This window comes from Notechis scutatus, chromosome 6 (assembly GCF_049901735.1).
Source record: "Notechis scutatus isolate UNSWTSFEM ecotype Mainland chromosome 6, rNotScu1.2, whole genome shotgun sequence".
Taxonomy (NCBI): domain Eukaryota; kingdom Metazoa; phylum Chordata; class Lepidosauria; order Squamata; family Elapidae; genus Notechis; species Notechis scutatus.
The window spans coordinates 76628040-76646881 of NC_142014.1; the positions used below are offsets into that span (position 1 = coordinate 76628040).

The 18842-nt window shown below is 43.2% G+C and overlaps 1 protein-coding gene across 2 annotated transcripts in view; it reads right to left on the reverse strand.

Moving 5' to 3' along the window:
* Positions 1-18689, reverse strand: part of TAF3 (TATA-box binding protein associated factor 3) — a 177768-nt gene extending 159079 nt beyond the window's left edge. For both annotated transcript variants that reach the window (XM_087968887.1, XM_087968886.1), the window contains exons 1-2: positions 18373-18689; positions 10995-11237 (exon numbers count right to left, since the gene is read on the reverse strand). In XM_087968887.1, coding sequence (XP_087825013.1) covers positions 10995-11237; positions 18373-18538 — 409 coding nt within the window. In that variant the 5' untranslated portion in view covers positions 18539-18689. The remainder of the gene's footprint in view (positions 1-10994; positions 11238-18372) is intronic.
* Between the last annotated feature and the right edge of the window lie 153 nt (positions 18690-18842).

Sequence of the window (18842 nt, forward strand, 5' to 3'; positions counted from 1 at the left end):
GGCAAAATGGACTCCTTTGATTAAAGAAACGAGTCCTTTTGTTTGCCACACGGAGACGGCTTCTGAACTTCGTGCTTGAAGTGGAAAAGAATGAAACTTTGATTTGGGGTTTTACTGATTAGATATTGATAGAGCTTGATAGAAACGGCTTGCTCGTATTATTATCAAAAATCAGAAAGTTGTGGTTTGATGTTAATGCCTTATTTTACTGCAAACAGAGAGAGATGGAAGTCAACGTTTCTTTTTCTTTTTTCTTATCCTTCCTCCCTTCTCTTCCCCCTCTTCCTGCCCACCGTTTTCCTATTCACTTTTGTGTTTTGTATCTTACTTTACTTTATAAATTAAACCAATCAATTTATTTTAGAAATAAAAATGTGAAACGGAGATTTCTTCTCCCCCATTTTATAAGCTCACCAGCTCAGCCGCTACAGCGTCTTTAAAAGGACCTGGAGTAGGAAAAGATACAGGAAAAGATAAAAATTCTGGATGTTCCCAAGATAGCGCTGGTTTAGCCCGAGTGGTAAACAAGTGTGAGGCAAGAAGTCTCCAAGTTGCACAAAAACACACAGTGACAAAGCTCCTACGGGCCATAAAACTTGAACGGCAAGAGGCAATGCAAATAAACGGTTCGGTTGCAAATATTTCTAGCTAAACTTGTTAGCGGTTCCAAAGAATTCAAGTGGATCGGTTGCAAATATTTCTAGCTAAACTTGTTAGCGGTTCCAAAGAATTCAAGTGGATCGTTGCAACATGCACGCCCTGTTTGCTTCCTCTTGCATTCTCCCAATTCTTACTAATTGCACAAAGACAGTCCCCCCACCCACCCAATGCCATCACTCCGCTGAACAACTGATTCCCACAACACTGTCGGACTATCTAATAAGGATGTATGGCTATTATCCTTCTTATCTTTCCTATTACTTGTCTCCTTATCTTCTTATGACTATGACTTTGTTGCTTGTATCTTACGAATTATATGGTTTACTTAGTATCCTAGTATGATTTATGCTGATTGCTCTATTTAGTAATCTATGACTATCAATGAATGTTGTATCTTATGATTTAGGATTGTATTTTAGGATTATGATTGTGATTTATCACTTGTTGCTTGCATGTACACTGAGAGCTTATGCACCGGAAACAAATTCCTTGTGTGTCCAATTGCATTTGGCCAATAAAGAATTTTATTTTATTTTTTCTTTTCTCCTTCTCCCTCCTCCTCCTCCTTCTCTTTGTTCATCATCATCGTTGTCATCATTACCATCATCATCATCACCACTATTATTATTATATAGAATATACTTCAGCTCTGGCATCTTCAATCTCATTTGCTTTAGGGCAATTGTGGCATTTTGAGAAGATCCAGATCCAGAATGTCAGGACCTTGTAGATCCAGGATGTCCAACCTTGGCAACGTCAAGACTTGTGGACTTGCAACATCATGGCTGGCTTGGGGAATTCTGGGAGTTGAAGTCCACAGGTCTTAAAAGTTGCCAACGTTGGGCACCCCAGTTCTACCATAGGCATTCTGCACAAAATGGCTGACAACATGCATCTTGCCTATCCCAAAGAAGATTTACCAGACCGTTACCTTGTGGCATCTCCAAATTTGTCCTGCCAGAAACTCTCCAACAGCCTGCGTTCCTTTCCCCCCCCCTCAGCTCATGATTAATTATGAATAATGATTGTAACTATGATTTATGATGTATGACCTATCACTTGCTGCTTGTATGTACACTGAGAGCTTATGCACCAGAGATAAATTCCTTGTGTGTCCAATCATACTAGGCCAATAACAAATTCCACTCCATTCCATTTTTCTGTCCTGTCCTGTCTTACAGTATTGTATTGTATTGTATTGTATTGTATTGTATTGTATTGTATTGTATTGTATTGTATTGTATTGTATTGTATTGTATTGTATTGTATTTGTATTGTATTCCATTTTTCTGTCCTACAGTATTGTATTGTATTGTGTTGTGTTCTATTCTATTCCTATTCTGTTCCTATTCTATTCCATTTGAATCTATTCGATTCCTATTCTATTCCTATTCTATGCACCACTCCATTCCATTCCACTCCATTCTATTTTATTTTCTATTCAATTCCATTTTGTATTCCCTTCCCTTCCACTCCACTCCACTCCCACCCTATCCTATCCTATCTTCCATTCTATCTTCCATTCCACTCCACCCTATTCCATACTATTAATCAGCCTTCTGCATGGACCATTAGGCTGCAGCCACTTATAATTTCTATTCTTTTGAAGAAAGCATCTAAACAGTTTTGGGATTCAGATGCATTCTTAAAATCAGGGGGAAAGAATACACCGGATGGATTCTGTTACGTGTTACCTTGCGGTTTTTTTCTTTTTGAATTCAACTTTTAATCTTTAGAAAATAAGAGACTCCGATGGCTCAGGAAGGGTCGCAGACTTAAGGGCATAGGAAAAGCCCTACACTGGGGAGCCCAGTTGGCTACACAATAGGTCTTTATTTCGGAAATTTCCCAAGGAATTCTTTATTGAAAAGGAAGTTATCCAGGTAATAGTCAAAGTAGGGAAGGCCACAAAAGTCGACAAAAGAGATCCCTCCTGACTCGTCTTTAACTGGAAACACATGCGTTCTGAGATAGAAAGGATCCCGATGCTTCCAATGTAATTAGATCCTCCAGATGTAGGCAGCCCAAGAAGCGAAACGATTTATCAAACCACACAGATTATTAGGAGGGGAAATAAGAGCCAGAACCTCAACAGCTCAAGAAATAAACTTCTCAGGAAGTTATTAAGAAAACAATGGAATGTGCTGAAATGAGTAGATTGACATTTGAAATTAGAGAACAAGAAGATAAACCATTTTATAAAATTTGGGATCTATTCTATCAATGGTTAGACAATAAAACATGGTAATGAAATATGTAGATCTTTAGAACATAATGAATATATAAAGCTGTATTTTTTATTATATCTACAAAATGATTATAGGATAGATTTGAGATGGAAATATGAACTGTCATAAAACAAATTAAGTAAAATATGGATTATCTGGTAAAACATGAATGAATAATAGTATAGTCAAATGATTGATTAATAATGATATTAATGTATCTAGGAATATTTGATTGACAATATGAGAACATATACAATGTAATTGTAATTGAACACTACGAAGTGGAAGCACAAAACAATTTGTAAACCAACCGACACACTGTATGCATATATATGGAAGATGGTTTGATGTTTTTATGTTGTGTTTGTTTATGTTTGTCTTTAAAAAAACAATAAAAAAAAAAGAAATAAACTTCTGAAATAAACGTCTTTAGAAAATGATTTTGATGTACCGGTAGATAGTCCTCAACCTATGACCACTATTCAGCCCGAAATTTCTGTTGCTAAGCGAGATGGCTGTTAATTGCACTTTGCCCCATTTTACGACCTTTCTCGCCACAGTTGTTAAGCGAATCGATGCAGCTGCTAAGTTAGTGACACGTTGTTAAGTAAATCCTGCTTCCCCTATTGACTTTTGCTGGTCAGAAGGTCGCAAAAGGAGATCACGTGAGCTCTGGGGCATTTTGACCGTCATAAATATGAACCAGTGGCCAAGCACCTCAATTTGGATCACGTGACCATGGGGATGCTACAACGGTCATAAGAGTGAAAAACGGTCAAAAATCGTAGATGTGAAAAATAGCCATGTCACATTTTTCAGTAACATTGTAACTTCGGTTACTAAATGAACTATTGTAAGTCAAGGACTACCTGTACCTTGACGTACACAGAAGGGATACCTTTGCTTTTTGTTTATTATTATTATTATTATTATTATTATTATTATTATTATTATTATTATTATTATTTTGTTTGGTATGTTTTCTTTCTATCATGACAGAAATACAGGTAGTCCTCGACTTATGACCACAGCTAAGCCAAACATTTCTATTGTTAAATGAGACATTTATTAAGTGAGTTTTGCCCCATATGACAACCTTTCTTGCCGCAGTTGTTAAGCGAGTCACCACAGCTGATAAAGTTAGTTAACCCGGTTGTGAAGCGAATCATGCTTCCCCTTTGTTCTGACCCAAACCCTTGTCCAGTAAAACAAACATGAACCAAAGGGAACAAGAAACCTTTTAATTATTCTTACGAATCCCCGGTTAAAAGGCTGCTGCAAACTAATTAACTTTGATAAGCACGAGCCTCGCCAAAACTGTGCGAGACTGCCAAGAATAACAGATAACAAATATTTCACAAGAGTCTTCAAATACCAGTTAAGATACTGTAATGTCCACGAGGCTGAGTTTCAAAACGTCTTTGCTTTCCTACAAAGAATGTCCGATTCACAGCTGGCTTTTATCTTCCTGAAGGAGGGGCCGTTACCTTGCAGCCTTACTCCCGAGTTGCCTGTGCTGCTGCAGCTGCTCTTTCCTGCGAGCAACCCTGCTCTCACGCACACTTGGCACAGGCTCCTCGGGAACCTCCTCATCGCTGCTGCCAGCCCCCACCATCTCTGAAGGCAGCAGTCCACTCCCTAATGGTCCTGGCCCCTCAACTGTGTCCTCGCTCTCCTCAGCCGTCCTCACCTGCAGCCAGCGAACCCCAATACCCTTTGATTTTGCTCGCCAAAAGGTCGCAAGAGGGGATCACGTGACCGTGGGGACACAGCAACGGTCGTAAGTGTGAACTGGTTGCCAAGCATCTGAATTTGGATCATGTGACTGTGGGGAAACGCTGCAACGGTCTTAAGGCTGAAAAATGGTCAAAACTCTTTTTTTTTCAGTGACGTTGTAACTTTGAATGGTCACTGAATGAACTGCTGTAAGTTGAGGACTTCTTAGAGCGGGCAACCTTTTTTTAAAAAAAATATATTTATCTGATTAAAAAAAAACCCAAACCCGCTAACACCAAACCCTAAGTTTCAACATGAATTATGCACAAATATCTTGATTCTCTGTTCATATTAGAAATACTCATTCTGAACAATTACCACACTTGAAAAATGAATCACTGCTTCCTCCTTATGGAAATTCAGCATCAAATGGCCCGGTGGAGAGGTAAACATTTCTCTCTAATCAATATTCTTAGAGTAACTTTCCTAGTAAGTACAATTACAAAGACCTTAAGATAAGATTCAGCAAGATATTCAAAGCAACGCCTTATCTTCACAACTGGAAAGAAAAAAAATGAAAGACTAACACTGAGCAGATTTCCACCCCACCCCCCTCCTTCCTTTAACGTCTCTGCTCTCATCATTATATTCTTTTCGTTCTACCATTTATCTGCTTGGTATTTCTGCAAAAACTTCCGCCGTTCGTCTTCTCGAGCCTGACCATCTTTTTTTTTTCCCTCTCATTCTGGTGCATTTTCCCTGTTTGCCTCAGTCTGCCAGACTCCCACATTCTGTACACCAGAGTTCACTTGTGCAAAAGCAATCGGTGCCCGGCACTAACAAAACGCAACGCTGGAAGGAACTGAACGCACAATTGTGCACTAAAGGTACGACGGGTGGCTTAGCATAATGGCTGGCTCCACTACGGCCGTATGTCAAGGATTACTGTATCTTCCATCGGGCACAGACAAAGGTAGGAATTGGCCTGTGCGTCCACCCACCTGGCCAGAAAGGCGAGAGGGTATCGAACATGGAAAGTCACTTGCCAGAATCAACTACACCAAGGGGGTCAAACTGGATTTCTTTGAGGGCCGGATCAGCATTGTAGTTCTCATCTGCAGCCCGGCTGGGGTGTGTGTGTGTGTGTGACGGGACAGACACCTCCTGCAACACCCTGCTGGCCAAAATGGGGCATGGGGGGCTGTGTGAGGCCCCCTGCATCCCGTTTTCAGCTTGAATGGCCTCCTGCAGCACCCCGCCGGCCAAAACGGGTGCGGGGGGCTCACGTGGTCCTCTGCGTCCTGTTTGGGCTGCCAGAGGCACCACGGGCCGGTCCTTTGCTATTTCCAGACCGGCCCTGTGGGCCAGATTTAAGCCTTGAGATCGACACCCCTGAACTACACAATTCATACAGAGCTAGAGGTATTGCATTGTAAAGCTGCCTGAAAATAGCTTCTGGTGTTATGAGCAAAAAAGGAGAAAATCACAATAAACTTTAAGCATCTTATTACCAGATCTTTGCTGTCCTTGAGAAAGCTATGCAGTTAGGACAGGTTAATCACCTCTAGGGGAAGCCGCCAGGAAACCAGAGACTAGGCTATGACTAGGCTCTAGCACTTAGCAATTTAGACTTATATACCGCCTCACAGTGCTTTACAGCCCTCTTTACGCGGGTTAAAGCCTGTTGCCCCCCCAACAATCTGGGTTCTCATTTTACCGACCTGGGAAGGATGGAAAGCAGAGTCAACCTCGGGCTGGTGGGAATCAAACCCCTGGCAGTCGGCAGAATTAGCCCGCAATACTGCATTCTAAACCACTGCACCACCACAGCTCTTTGAGAGCTGAAGAAGCTTCTTTTGGATGAGAAGCGAAACGTCTTCAAAGAAAAACCAGAAAGTCCAGTTGCCTCTGGAAAAATAAGCACTGTTGGGTTCAACCATGACCTGGAGGACTGAGAATCTCCACAGACACGGCTCTTGAAGAAGAATAAAGAAAGGCCAACCGTTGCAATATATATTAAACAATTAAAATAAATTTAAGATAAAGAGCGTGAGCTTTAGTCCTGTCTTGGGCATGAAAGCTGCCTGGGTGACTCTGGATCTGTCATCAGGTGAGGGTGAGTTCTAGCCCCACCTTTGCTGTGAAAGCCAACTAGGTGACTATGGGCCAGTCGCCAGGAGATGGCGAGTTCTAGTCCCACCTTAGGCATGGGAGTCAGCTGGAGGATTTTGGGGCCAGTCGTTCTTTCTGTGTCCAACCCACCTCACAGGGAGTTTGAATCAATTTTCATTTATTCAATAGTTCATTTATTTAATTAAATAAATGTATATGCAGCCCTCCAAACCTGAACATGTCCAGAAGTGAGGCTTGGTTGTACCTTTTTCTTTGGCCTCGCGTTTCTTTATAGCAGAGGTCTCCAAACTTGGCAACTTTAAGACTTGTGGACTTCAACTCCCAGAATTCCTCAGCTAGTCATGTTGGCTGGGTAATTCTGGGAGTTGAAGTCCACAAGTCTTAAAGTTGCCAGGTTTGGAGACCCCTACTTAAAAGGATCTCCTTTTATCTATTGATTTTGCGATATTCACTTCCACCAGTCCGTGCCCCAAGCCTTCAGCATGATCGTATCAATAGGTGACTGGACAGGACAGATTTATTTCATTTGATTTTATAATCCCACACTCTAGATGACTTCATGGCAGGGAGATGAAGGAAAACCAGCAGTGTACCGAATCGACAATGCTTTCAGTTAGCCTGGGATCATTGTACATGCCACAAATTATGATCTCCTGGATGAGAAATATATCAATTAATTCCAATTTATCATCCAGCGTTCATAACCCTTATGTGCAAGCCAGGTCCATTACATGCATTTAAGTAAAAAGTGTAGCTATACCTTCCTATTTCTGCTACAGCTACTGCTCTTGATCAAAACAGGACTCTGCAGAATAGGAATTCTTGTCTCATCAGAGAAAAGTGAAATTCTGTTTCTTTCTACTAATGCAATCGATCACCTTTACGTGATTTGAAATAAACTATCCCTTTTTAATATATTATTATGTTTTTATCAATGAGAATAAAATTCAACATGGGAAAAAAAACATACATCCAATAGTAACAACAAAAAAGAAAAGAAATGTATACAAAAATGGGGGGGAAAGACCGGTTTTCTTTTTTCCCTCCCTTTTTGGAAGTAAACTATCCTATATCTTAGGACACATGGATAAACTTGGATGTGATGTGATGCTGGCTTGCAGAAGCTAATTTGAGTAGGTACCAGGAAAGGAAACTTATGAAATAAAAGAGTGACACCTGCTGGCCACAATGAATATTAAAAGGATGAAAGTTTGAACTGCAATAAATGATTTCTGAGAATACACAGACAAGGAGAGCAACATGCCCACCCCTCAAAATGTGTTAAAATACATGCCTAGGTAGCCATCAGCTATTGTCTCCACCCTAAAATGTAGTCCTTTCTTTATTTTATGAAGTCATTATTACTAGTACTTGTAATTACTATTACAACAAAACCACTTTAAGCCAGATTATTTCTTTTTAGTATTCTGAAGCCAAAGGATTCGGTAGTACAGGTGGTCCTTGACTTATGACCACCGTTGAGCCCAACATCTATGTGGCTAAGCGAGACAGTTGTTAAGTAAGTTCTGCCCCATTTTACAACCTTTCTTGTCGCAGTTGTTAAGCGAAGCGCTGCAGTTAAGTTAGTAACACGGTTGTTAAAGTGACTCTGGCTTCCCCATTGATTTTGCTTATCACAACATCGCAAAAAGTGATCACAGGACCCCGGGACACTGCAACTGTCGTAAGTAGATGCCAGTTGCCCAGAGTCTGAATTTTGATGATGTGACCATGGAGTTGCTGCAACTGTAGTAAGTTGGGAAAACGGTCATAAGTCACTTTTCTTCAGTACTGTTGCAACTTTGGACAGTCACTAAATGAACTGTTGTAAGTTGAGGGCTACTTGTACCCAATAAGCAGATTTCCTCCAAACACCCCCCCCCCCCAACTACACTTTCTCCTGGAGAAGAAATAGGAGAAGGGAGGTCAGTGAGGAGATCGCGGGACAGTGAGGCACAATGTTCTCGATCGTCAGGTGAGGCAGGAGAGCCAGTGGTGGTTTCCCCGAGCAAAGGTGGAGGCTGCGCGAGAGAGGCAGAACAGGAGGAAGTGGAAGAACATGGGCTTCCTAGAGGGTTGCAAGCAGTCCTGAAACATTGGCCCACAGGCTTTAGCGAGGGACGTCCCATGGGTCTTGGCCCAGCCTTCCTCCCGCCAAGCCTCACAAACATCCAGCAGCTTCCAATGATGTAGGAGAAAAGCAGGCAGAGCTAGAGGGCAGAGTCAAGTGAGCCATCAGTTTAGAGTTGTTACATTGACACAAATGGCCCAAACCCTCTGTCTGCTTTTCTGCTCTAAACCAGAGGTCTGTGAACTTGGCAACCTTTGAGACTTCCACTCTCAGAGTTCCTCAGCCGGTCCACAAGTCTTAAAGTGTCCAGGTTAGCAGACCCCCTGCCCTTAACTGATGGCTTAAGGTGGCTAGATTAATGTCAGACGCAACGGATCAGAGCCATACGTGAAACTGCAGTTCAGAAGATGTATCACTCAAGCCTGTACACAAGAATTTAATCAACTAAAGTTCAATATTACATTGGTGCCAGGATCAACGAAATTCAAGGAGGGTTGGACTTGGGCCATTTGTGACAACATAACGACTCTAAACTGATGACCTGCTTAACTCCCCACTCCAGCTATAGCTGCTTTCTCCTACATCATGAGCTGCAGAGCGCATGTCAGAAGTGCCTCTGGAGAACTCTGGAGGGTAGGGGCTATCCTTGCCTTGGGGTGATGATGAGGAGAAGCTGTTCCAGAGGAGAGGCATTTCAGGAGCCCCCCCATCATGCTTTTTGATAAATGGGGACCTTCAGCAGTCATTCTCTGTGACCACAGACTGAGCAGGGAGAAACTGCATAGGGTAAGTGGTCTTAAAGATACTCACAATTTCTCGGTAATATAAATCTGATAAATAAATACGGTAATAGATAACTAACTAAAGTATGGCAGCTCTGCTGGTACTGCATGCTAAGCTGTTGCAGGATATTATTCTATGTGCATTCCCATGCTTTATGAGATATTGAGCAATCAGAGACCGCCATGAAAAGTTTCTGATGCAATAGATATTGAATATATTTTATCTAGTCATCAAAGAAATGCATAAATCTTAATTATAATTTTCAAGCATATGTGGCTAGCAATGTTGAGAAAACGGTTTCCTCTCAATCATGGCATCTCTTCCCCGAGTAGGTTTTTTTTTATGTATTCACTTTGATAACTTTCTGACGCCTGACAAACAGCTTCTTATATTCTTTAGCCTGGATTCTAAATTGCATTGAATATCACGGGAATAATTTTAATCCCAGAACAACTTCTTCTACCTCTTGTGGTAATCCACAGTTCTTGTCAAGCTACATCTCGCAATCATCTGTTTACCAGACAGAAAAATAATCAAAATAGTTTGCTTCAAACCAAGAGATACAGTAGTGCAGAGGTTTCCAAACTTGGCAACTTTAAGACTTGTGGACTTCAACTCCCAGAATTCTCCAGCCAGCTGGCTGGAGAATTCTGGGAGTAGAAGTCCACAAGTCTTAAAGTTGCTAAGTTTGGAGAACCCTGCAGTAGTGGATGAGCAAGGATTCAAAACCAGATCTAGCCCCTTCTTTGAATCATTTACACCAATGTGGTATAATACTGTAGGTATAATACAGGGGTCAGCAACCTTAAACACTCAAAGAGCCATTTGGACCTGTTTCCCACAGAAAAGAAAACAACACGGGAGCCACAAAACCTTTCCCATGCTTGTCTATTTACTGAGCGGCCACAAAACTAGCATATGTAGTGGAATTAAATGTTCTGTTCTCTTCTGAAACTTTTCATTTCTTGGATTTAGCCATGATTGGCCTACCGAGGGTCGAAAAGCTCAATAAATCACATGCCAGGGGGTGTCACACCTTGGCGGTTGTGATGCATATTTTGAGCGACAGAGCCACAGCACAGGGATGAAAGAGCCACATGTGGCTCCAGAGCCGCGGGTTGCCGATCCCTGGTATAATACTTTGCTGAAAGGTGATGGCAGGAAGCCCAGTCCTGAACTGTGTGTAATTTCAACGCCTAATTCCTTTCTTGCAAATTGCTGGGAAAAAAATCTTCCACCATTCTTGATGCTCTCCAGACATTCATGACCAACGTCCATAATCCCGGGCCAGAAAACCGTGTCAAGAAGTCACAGATCATCATAGACCCCTGCCGGGTCTTACCTAAAACTTGACATCTTAGGCAGCAACAACAAAAGCGCAAGTAGAGAAAATGGTATCTCACCTTCTTGAGAAGAGACCAGAGGTGGCAGGTAATCGGGGATATACTCCTTCCTCTCTTCTGCGTCTTTGCTTCCGGGCTGAGGAAACTGCAGCACATTATTCTTACTCACAGGGAAGGAAGGGATCTGATGAACAAAAGTCACGGGTTCGATATTGAGTATGTAATCTTCCAATTCGTGTAGGTTGACCCCCATGAGCTTAAAGGCTTCACCCACATCCTCCAAAATTGGGTCTGTCCGGCCATCTGGAACGTAAATAAACATGAATGACAATAAGAACCCCGCCTGCCAAATTTTTTTAAAAGTTAACGTATCCAACCGGCCCTGCAGAAGCGGCTCTGGAAAAAACAGAACAAGTTGGCCGTTCAAAACTTCATTTGACATGACCGAAGAACGCAAATGTTTTTTTTTTTTCTTCCCCTTGCGCTTCCATGAGGCTGTGTTTACCTGAGGACCTATTATCAGGATGTGATTTTCCCCGCATGGCTCGGCTACTGAAATGACAACTAAATTGCAATTTGGCAAGTGCTTACCAGAGCGGAAAAGTAGGATAGAAAATAAATAGAATTTTCTCGGAAGGCGACTTGAAATAGTAATATCAGCAGAATTTCTACTCGGGCCTGTTTAAAAGTCACAACCTCAGGTGCCAAGAATCCCTAAAGCAAGTAAACATTCCTGGGTTCAAGCTGTCGGTAAATATATATACTAAACATATATAGTTTTTTTCTATATATATATATATATATATATATAAAATCATCCATCCATCCAACCAAGCATCCACCCATCCATGATGGAATGTTATCTGGATTCCCAGGACGGAGGGAGTGCATTCCACTACAACTTTATTCTGTTGACCTCCATACCTGAAACAATTACCGTGTTTCCCCAAAAATACGACCTACCCTGAAAGTAAGTAGCTTGATTTTTACCGTGCACCCAATGTAAGCCCTACCCCCAAAATAAGCCCTAATTAAGATACCGCCCACTTCAGAGTGGACGGGTAAAAATTAAGCTAGGGTGGGGATGAGGGGGTGGAGCTGCCCTACTACTTACCTTTGCACAGTTGCAGGCAGGCCTCGCACACCCCAACACCTGCCTTGCCGGCCCATTTTTTTCTGCAGCCGGCAGGGCTTTCCTGAAGGCCTCTGCAGCCAATGACAGAGCTCTGGATCGATCCAGAGTTCTGTTACCGGCTGCAGAGGCCTTCAGGAAAGCCTTGCCGGCCGTAGAAGAAGTTCCTAAAGGCCTCTGACAGCAAAAATGAGGCCGGGGGCGACGCTCACAAGTGAGGTGAGTCAGTGGACGATATCCCCCCAAAATAAGACCTGGGTGCCTTTTTGGTGGCAAAAAAATATATAAGACAGGGTCTTATTTTGGGGAAAATATGGGTAAATTCCCTTGTGATCTATCATTATAACCCTTCTAACTCCATATGGGTAACGGTAATAGCAATAGCACTTAGACTTATATACCACTTTATAGTGCTTTACATCCACCTCTAAGCGGTTTACCGAGTCCGCCTCTTGCCCCCAACAATTTTGGATCCTCATTTTACCGACCTTGGAAGGATGGAAGGCTGAGTCAACCTCGAGCCGGTGAGACTCGAACTGCCAAACTGCAGGCAGTTGGCAGTCAGCAGAGGCAGCCTGCAGTACTGCATTCCAACCACTGCGCCACTTATGACCCCACGATTTCTGTTGCTAAGCGATACATTGGTTAAGTGACTCTTGCCCCCTTTTACAACCTTCCTTGACAAAGTTTAGTCAAATCGCTGTACTTGTTAAGGTGGTAACACAATTGTTCAGTGAATCTGGAGTCCCCATTGACTTCACTAATAAGAGGGTCGCAAAAGGGGATCACATGACCTTGGGACACTGCAACCGTCACAAATGTGAGTCAATTGTCAAGGAGCTGAATGTAAATCACACCACCATGGGGATGCTGAAACGGTCTTAAGTGTGAAAAAGGATCGTAAAGTCCTTTTTTTCAGTGCCACGGAAACTTCAAATAGTCACTAAATACATGGTTGTAAGATGAGGACTACCTATAAGCAGGGGTGGGCTGCAGAGGGTTTGCAGGGGGTTGGGAGAGCCCCTAACTAAGATTCTGTGCAGTTCGGAGAATCCCAAATCCTGGCTGGCCCTGCCCACCCCACCCTAACCCTCCCAGGAGTCCTCATGCTGCGTGCGGAGACTCGGGGAGGGCGAAAAACAAGGCAAACAAAACCAAAAGGACACATACAGACTGGGTGAAACCAGGCTCAATAGCAGTAACTGGGAGGGGGATCTTGGAGTCTTAGTGGACAACCAGCTAAATGGGAGCCAGCCGTGTGCAGCAGCAGCCAAAAAACCTAATGCAATCCTAAATTGCATTAACAGAGGGATACAGTCAAGATCAAGGGAGGTACTAATACCACTCTATAAAGCCTTAGTAAGACCAACCTAGAGTACTGCATCCAGTTTTGGTCACCACACTATAAAAAAGATGTTGGGGCTCTAGAAATAGTACAGAGAAGAGCAACAAGGATGATTAGGGGATTGGAAGCTAAAACATACAACGAACGGTTGCAGGAACTGGGCTTGGCTAGTCTAGTAAAGAGAAGGACCAGGGGAGACATGATAGCGGTCTTCCAATATTTGAGGGGCTGCCACAGGGAGGATGAAGGGGTCAAGCTATTTTCTAAAGCACCTGTAGGCCAGACAAGAAACAATGGATGGAAACCGAACAAGGAGAGATTCAACCTGGAAATAAGGAGAAAGTTTCTGACAGTGATAACAATCAACCCATGGAACAGAAGTTGCCCGCAGAGGTTATGGGAGCGTCATCACTTGAGACTTTCAAGAAGAGATTGGACTAACATTTGTCAGAAATGGTGTAGGGTGAGGGGTTGGACTAGATGACCTATAAGGTCCCTTCCAAGTCTGATTATCTGGTATCTGTTTCGGAAGGCCGGAAATGGGCCTGTTTCTGGCTTCCAGAGAGCCACTTTCACCCTTCTGGAGGCTCGAGGAAAGCCTCTGGAGCCTGGAGAAGGCAAAAACGTATCCCCCCCCACATGGTGCAAGAGGCCAACTAGGCCACGCCCATCATGGCCACACCCACCCAGCAACCAGGCAAAGAACCCTTTGCTAAAATTTTTGAAGCCCATCCTGGCCTATATGTGACATTGAATGCATATGGACTTAAATCCGTAGATTAACATATTAAAATGGTTTGTCAAATGCCTTTTTCAGAAATTTTTGATTTGCTTTACTTCCCAGTTTAGTGCTATAATCCTGGACTTCTCAGACAGCTCTTCATGCAAATCAACTCCACTATTTCAGTCTGAGACCAAGATAAGATACAATAGTTATTTCCATAACAATACTAAGCTTAGGAATGATAGAAATAACTTAAAAGACTAGGATTACCAATACAGCAACGTAACATTAAAACACTACAATGTCTATAAAAAAATCTTAATCTTCATACTATTGATTAAAAAGCAGGCTCTATGTAATTTATCTTTACATAAAGATATGTTTTTTTGAAAAACAGATCTCCAGTTTACCCATGCCTGGTGTCCTTGACTGTCTACAGAACCTAATTGCTGTCAGGCAGAATTTTGCAATAGTTTAGATAAGAATTGTTCCTTATCCGAAAGAAGAAAATCAGCGGTAGTAGTTAAGTCCTACACTTAGGCAAGCAAAACCAAAAGTATACATATAGACTGGTTGAAACCAGGCTCAATAGCAGTAACTGGGAGAGGGATCTTGGAGTCTTAGTGGACAACCAGCTAAATAGGAGCCAGCAGTGTGCAGCAGCAGCCCAAAAAGCTAATGCAATCCTAAATTGCATTAACAGAGGGATACAATTATGATCAAGTGAGGTACTAATACCACTCTATAAAGCCTTAGTAAAACCACACCTAGAGTACTTCATTCAGTTTTGGTCACCAGACTATAAAAAAGATGTTGGGACTCTGGAAAGAATGCAGAGAAGAGCAACCAGGATGATTAGGGGACTGGAGGCTAAGGAATATCAAGAACGGTTACAAGAACTGGGCTTGGCTAGTCTATGAAGAGAAGGACCAGGGGAGACATGATAGCAGTCTTCCAATATTTGAGGGGCTGCCACAGGGAGGATGAAGGGGTCAAGCTATTTTCCAAAGCACCTGAAGGCCAGACAAGGAATGATGGATGGAAACTGAACAAGGAGAGATTCAACCTGGAAATAAGGAGAAACTTTCTGACAGTGAGAACAATCAACCAATGGAACAACAGTTGCCTTCAGAAGTTGTGGGAGTGCCATCACTTGAGATCTTCAAAAAGAGATTGGACTGTCATTTGTCAGAAATGGTGTTGGGTCTCCCGCTTGGGCGGGGGTTTGGACTAGATGATCTATAAGGTCCCTTCCAACTCAGATTATCTGTTATCTGTTATTATAACAGGAAAGCTTTCATAGGTCATCAGAGTATCAAAAGAGAAAGCGTCTTGATTAAGCAGGTAATAGGAGCATTATAAAACCACATGGGTTTCGATAGGGTGAGGTGGGGTCAAACTCTATCTCATTGAGGGGTGCATCAGGGTTGTGTTTGACCTTGGGGGCCGGGGTGGCCATGGCCAATTCGACATCACTCATGCTGGGGGCTCCCGAGCTCCGTTCTCGGCTGCGATGGCCTCCTGCAGCCCTTTGGAGGCACCGCAGGCCAGTCCTTCACTGTTCCCAGAGTGGCCCCATCTATCATAGATGATAGACAGATGTTGCCTTCCCATTTTCTTGCCTGTTTTGACCTGCATTCCTGAGCGGTTGCTTTCAGAATAGAATAAAAACTTTAAATGTACTCTAACCAGCATACATTTATGTACAACCATCAGCAGTAGAGGTGGTCAACAGCAGTGGTGGGATTCAATTTTTTTTACTACCGGTTCTGTGGGTGTGGTTTGGTGGGCATGGTGTGGCTTGCTGCGCCACATCCCCATTCCCTCTCCACCCCACTAACCTGCTTTGCAGCTCCGTTCTCCTGTGCAGGGCAACCAAAGAAGACCCAGCCAATCAGCTGGGACTTGGGAGGCACAGAAAAGATGGGGGCGGGGCCAGCCACAGGTAGGATTGGCCAGTTCTCCAAACTACTCAAGATTTCCACTACTGATTCTCCAGAACTGGTCAGAACCTGCTGAATACCACCTCTGGTCAACAGTATTAACTACCTGAGGGTACAGATAACTAACAATCTGAACTGGTCTCTCCACACGTTATCCTTAGTGAAGCATGCAAACCAGCATCTGCATTTCCTGTGTCGGATGAGAAAAGCATATCTTTCTCCTCCTGTCCTGGCCATTTTTTACAGAGGCACGGTTGTGAGCGTTTTAACAAACCGCATCCGTTTGGTTTGGTGGCAGCAGCGCCTCAGATAGAAAGTCCCTACAGAGAGTGGTGAGGACAGTGGAGAAGATTATAGGAAGCTCACTTTTTGTCATTCAGGATACTGCTTATAAGCACTATCTGCTTAGGGCTCAAAGCCTTATTAGAGACCCCACACACCCACTTCACGGTTTGTGTTGCTCCCCTTTGGGAGGAGGTTTCCAGGTATTTGTAGCAGGACTTCCAGATTATGAAACAGCTTTGTTCCCTATATGCCATCCGTCTGGTAAACTTGCAAGATTCATTTCTCTCACCATGTACATGTATACATCCGGACTAGACCGTTGCTTTGCTGTGTCATATAATATATGTGGGTATATGCATAATTTTGTATTTATTTTGTCATGTTTATGTAGTGTATATTGGAGGTTCGTGACCCTTTGAGAGCTGCATGGAACGAAATTTTGTTTTAATGTATGCCGATTAGTGACAATAAAGTTATTCTAAGTCATACATTAAAATGAAACTTCGCTGCATTCAGCTCTCAAAAGATAACCATTATAAAGCATACATGCATACATACACATATAAATTCATACATACACACACACACATATATATAGTATATGCACATTGTGTGTGTGTGTGTATATATATATATATATATATATATATATATATATATATATATATATATATATATATATATATATATATACACACATACACGTTTTCTTAAGTTTTCGCTGGTACTTACATGTATGGTATTCAGCTTTGTTGGGTATTTTCCACGTCGTTATAGTTGTACTTTTAAAGTTGTAGCAACGTTTCGGCAGAATCTCATCTGCCATCATCAGGCTTCTGTATTGTGTTCGTCTGTGAGTCAGACTTTTACAGCTGTACTGTAAAAGTCTGACTCACAGACGAACACAATACAGAAGCCTGATGATGGCAGATGAGATTCTGCTGAAACGTTGCTACAACTTTAAAAGCACAACTATAACGACGGGAAAATAACAACAAAGCTGATACCAATATATATGTATATGTATATGTATATATGTTTTCTGAGGTTTTTGCGGGTATTTGTATGTGGATCTTTGGTTATTCGGGTTTTCTTCCGCATAAAATTGGAAGTATTTTGGCGACGTTTTGACGAAATCTCATTCGTCATCTTCAGGCTTGTGTCTTCGGCTTTGTGCTTCTTGGAGACAGACGGACACAAACAGACTCCCCCTGATACCTCCAGCTCAAACACACCCAACCAGATGAAACCTAGCTTCCTAATAAATGATAGCTGTACGTTTACTCGGAGCCAAGCTGCACTAAAAGCCTCCAATACAGGAACACAATGTTGCCAGCCAATCAAGAGAGCAAACTCCAAGACCAATAAACACAGACCAAGACTCCCAACCAATCAGGATGAAGAAAAAACCATTCTGACACAGCAGTAGGCTAGCCCCAAATTTAAAACTGAAACAACTGTAAAAGTCTGACTCACAGGCGAACACAATACAGAATCCTGATGATGGCAGATGAGATTCTGCCGAAACGTTGCTACAACTTTAAAAGCACAACTATAATGAAGTGGGAAAATACCCGAACAAAGCTGAACACCATACATGTAAGTACCCACGAAAACTTAAGAAAACAAATATATATATAAATATATAAATATATAAATTTAAATATACAAATATAAACGATAGATAGATAGATAGGGCCAGTGTTTCTCAACCCTGTCAACTTTTAAGTTGTGTGGACTTCAACTCCCAGCATTCCCCAGCCAGCTGCCTCCACTCCCTGTGTCGGGTCGGCCTGCGCTTCGCTGCCTGGGGAATGCTGGGAGTTGAAGTCCAACCCATCTTAAAAGTTGACAGGGTTGAGAAACATTGAGTTGGCTATCTCCCCCCCCCACCCCTTTTTTTTCTGGCGGTTGGCTTGCCTCAGTCGCCACGGCAACGCCTCGCGTCGTCTCCATGACAACCCCGCGAGCACCTTCCCCTCCCCCTTGCGCCTCAGGCCCGCACTCACAGAGCTCGCAGTAGCGCCGGCAGCCCCGGCCCAGGGAGTGGAGGTAGCGCTGGAGCACGTCGGTGAGGAGGTCGCAGGCGGAAAGCTGCACCGAGTCCCATCCCAGCGCCTGGCACACCTGCGCCACCGACACGCGGAGCAGCCACCGCGAGTAGCTCTCCGACATCTTCGCCTCACTGATGCTCCGGGCCCGGCGAGACCCAGAGCGCCGCCATGGCTCGAGCGGAAGAAACAGCCCCCTCACGCCGCCGCCGTTACTGCCTTTGGAGCGGCCGCCATCTTGGAGTCGCCTGGCGGCCTCGCAGGCCACGGCAGCCGAGCGCGGAGCGCATCGATCGTGCGCATGCGCCGTGGAGGTCGTGAGCCATCGATAGCTCGGGCATCGTTTTCCTTTGCCTCCCTGCGGCTGTTGTTTTTTTTTTTTTAAAGGTGGCTCGAACACGGGTTCCAAGTAGGTCGTGTGAATGTGG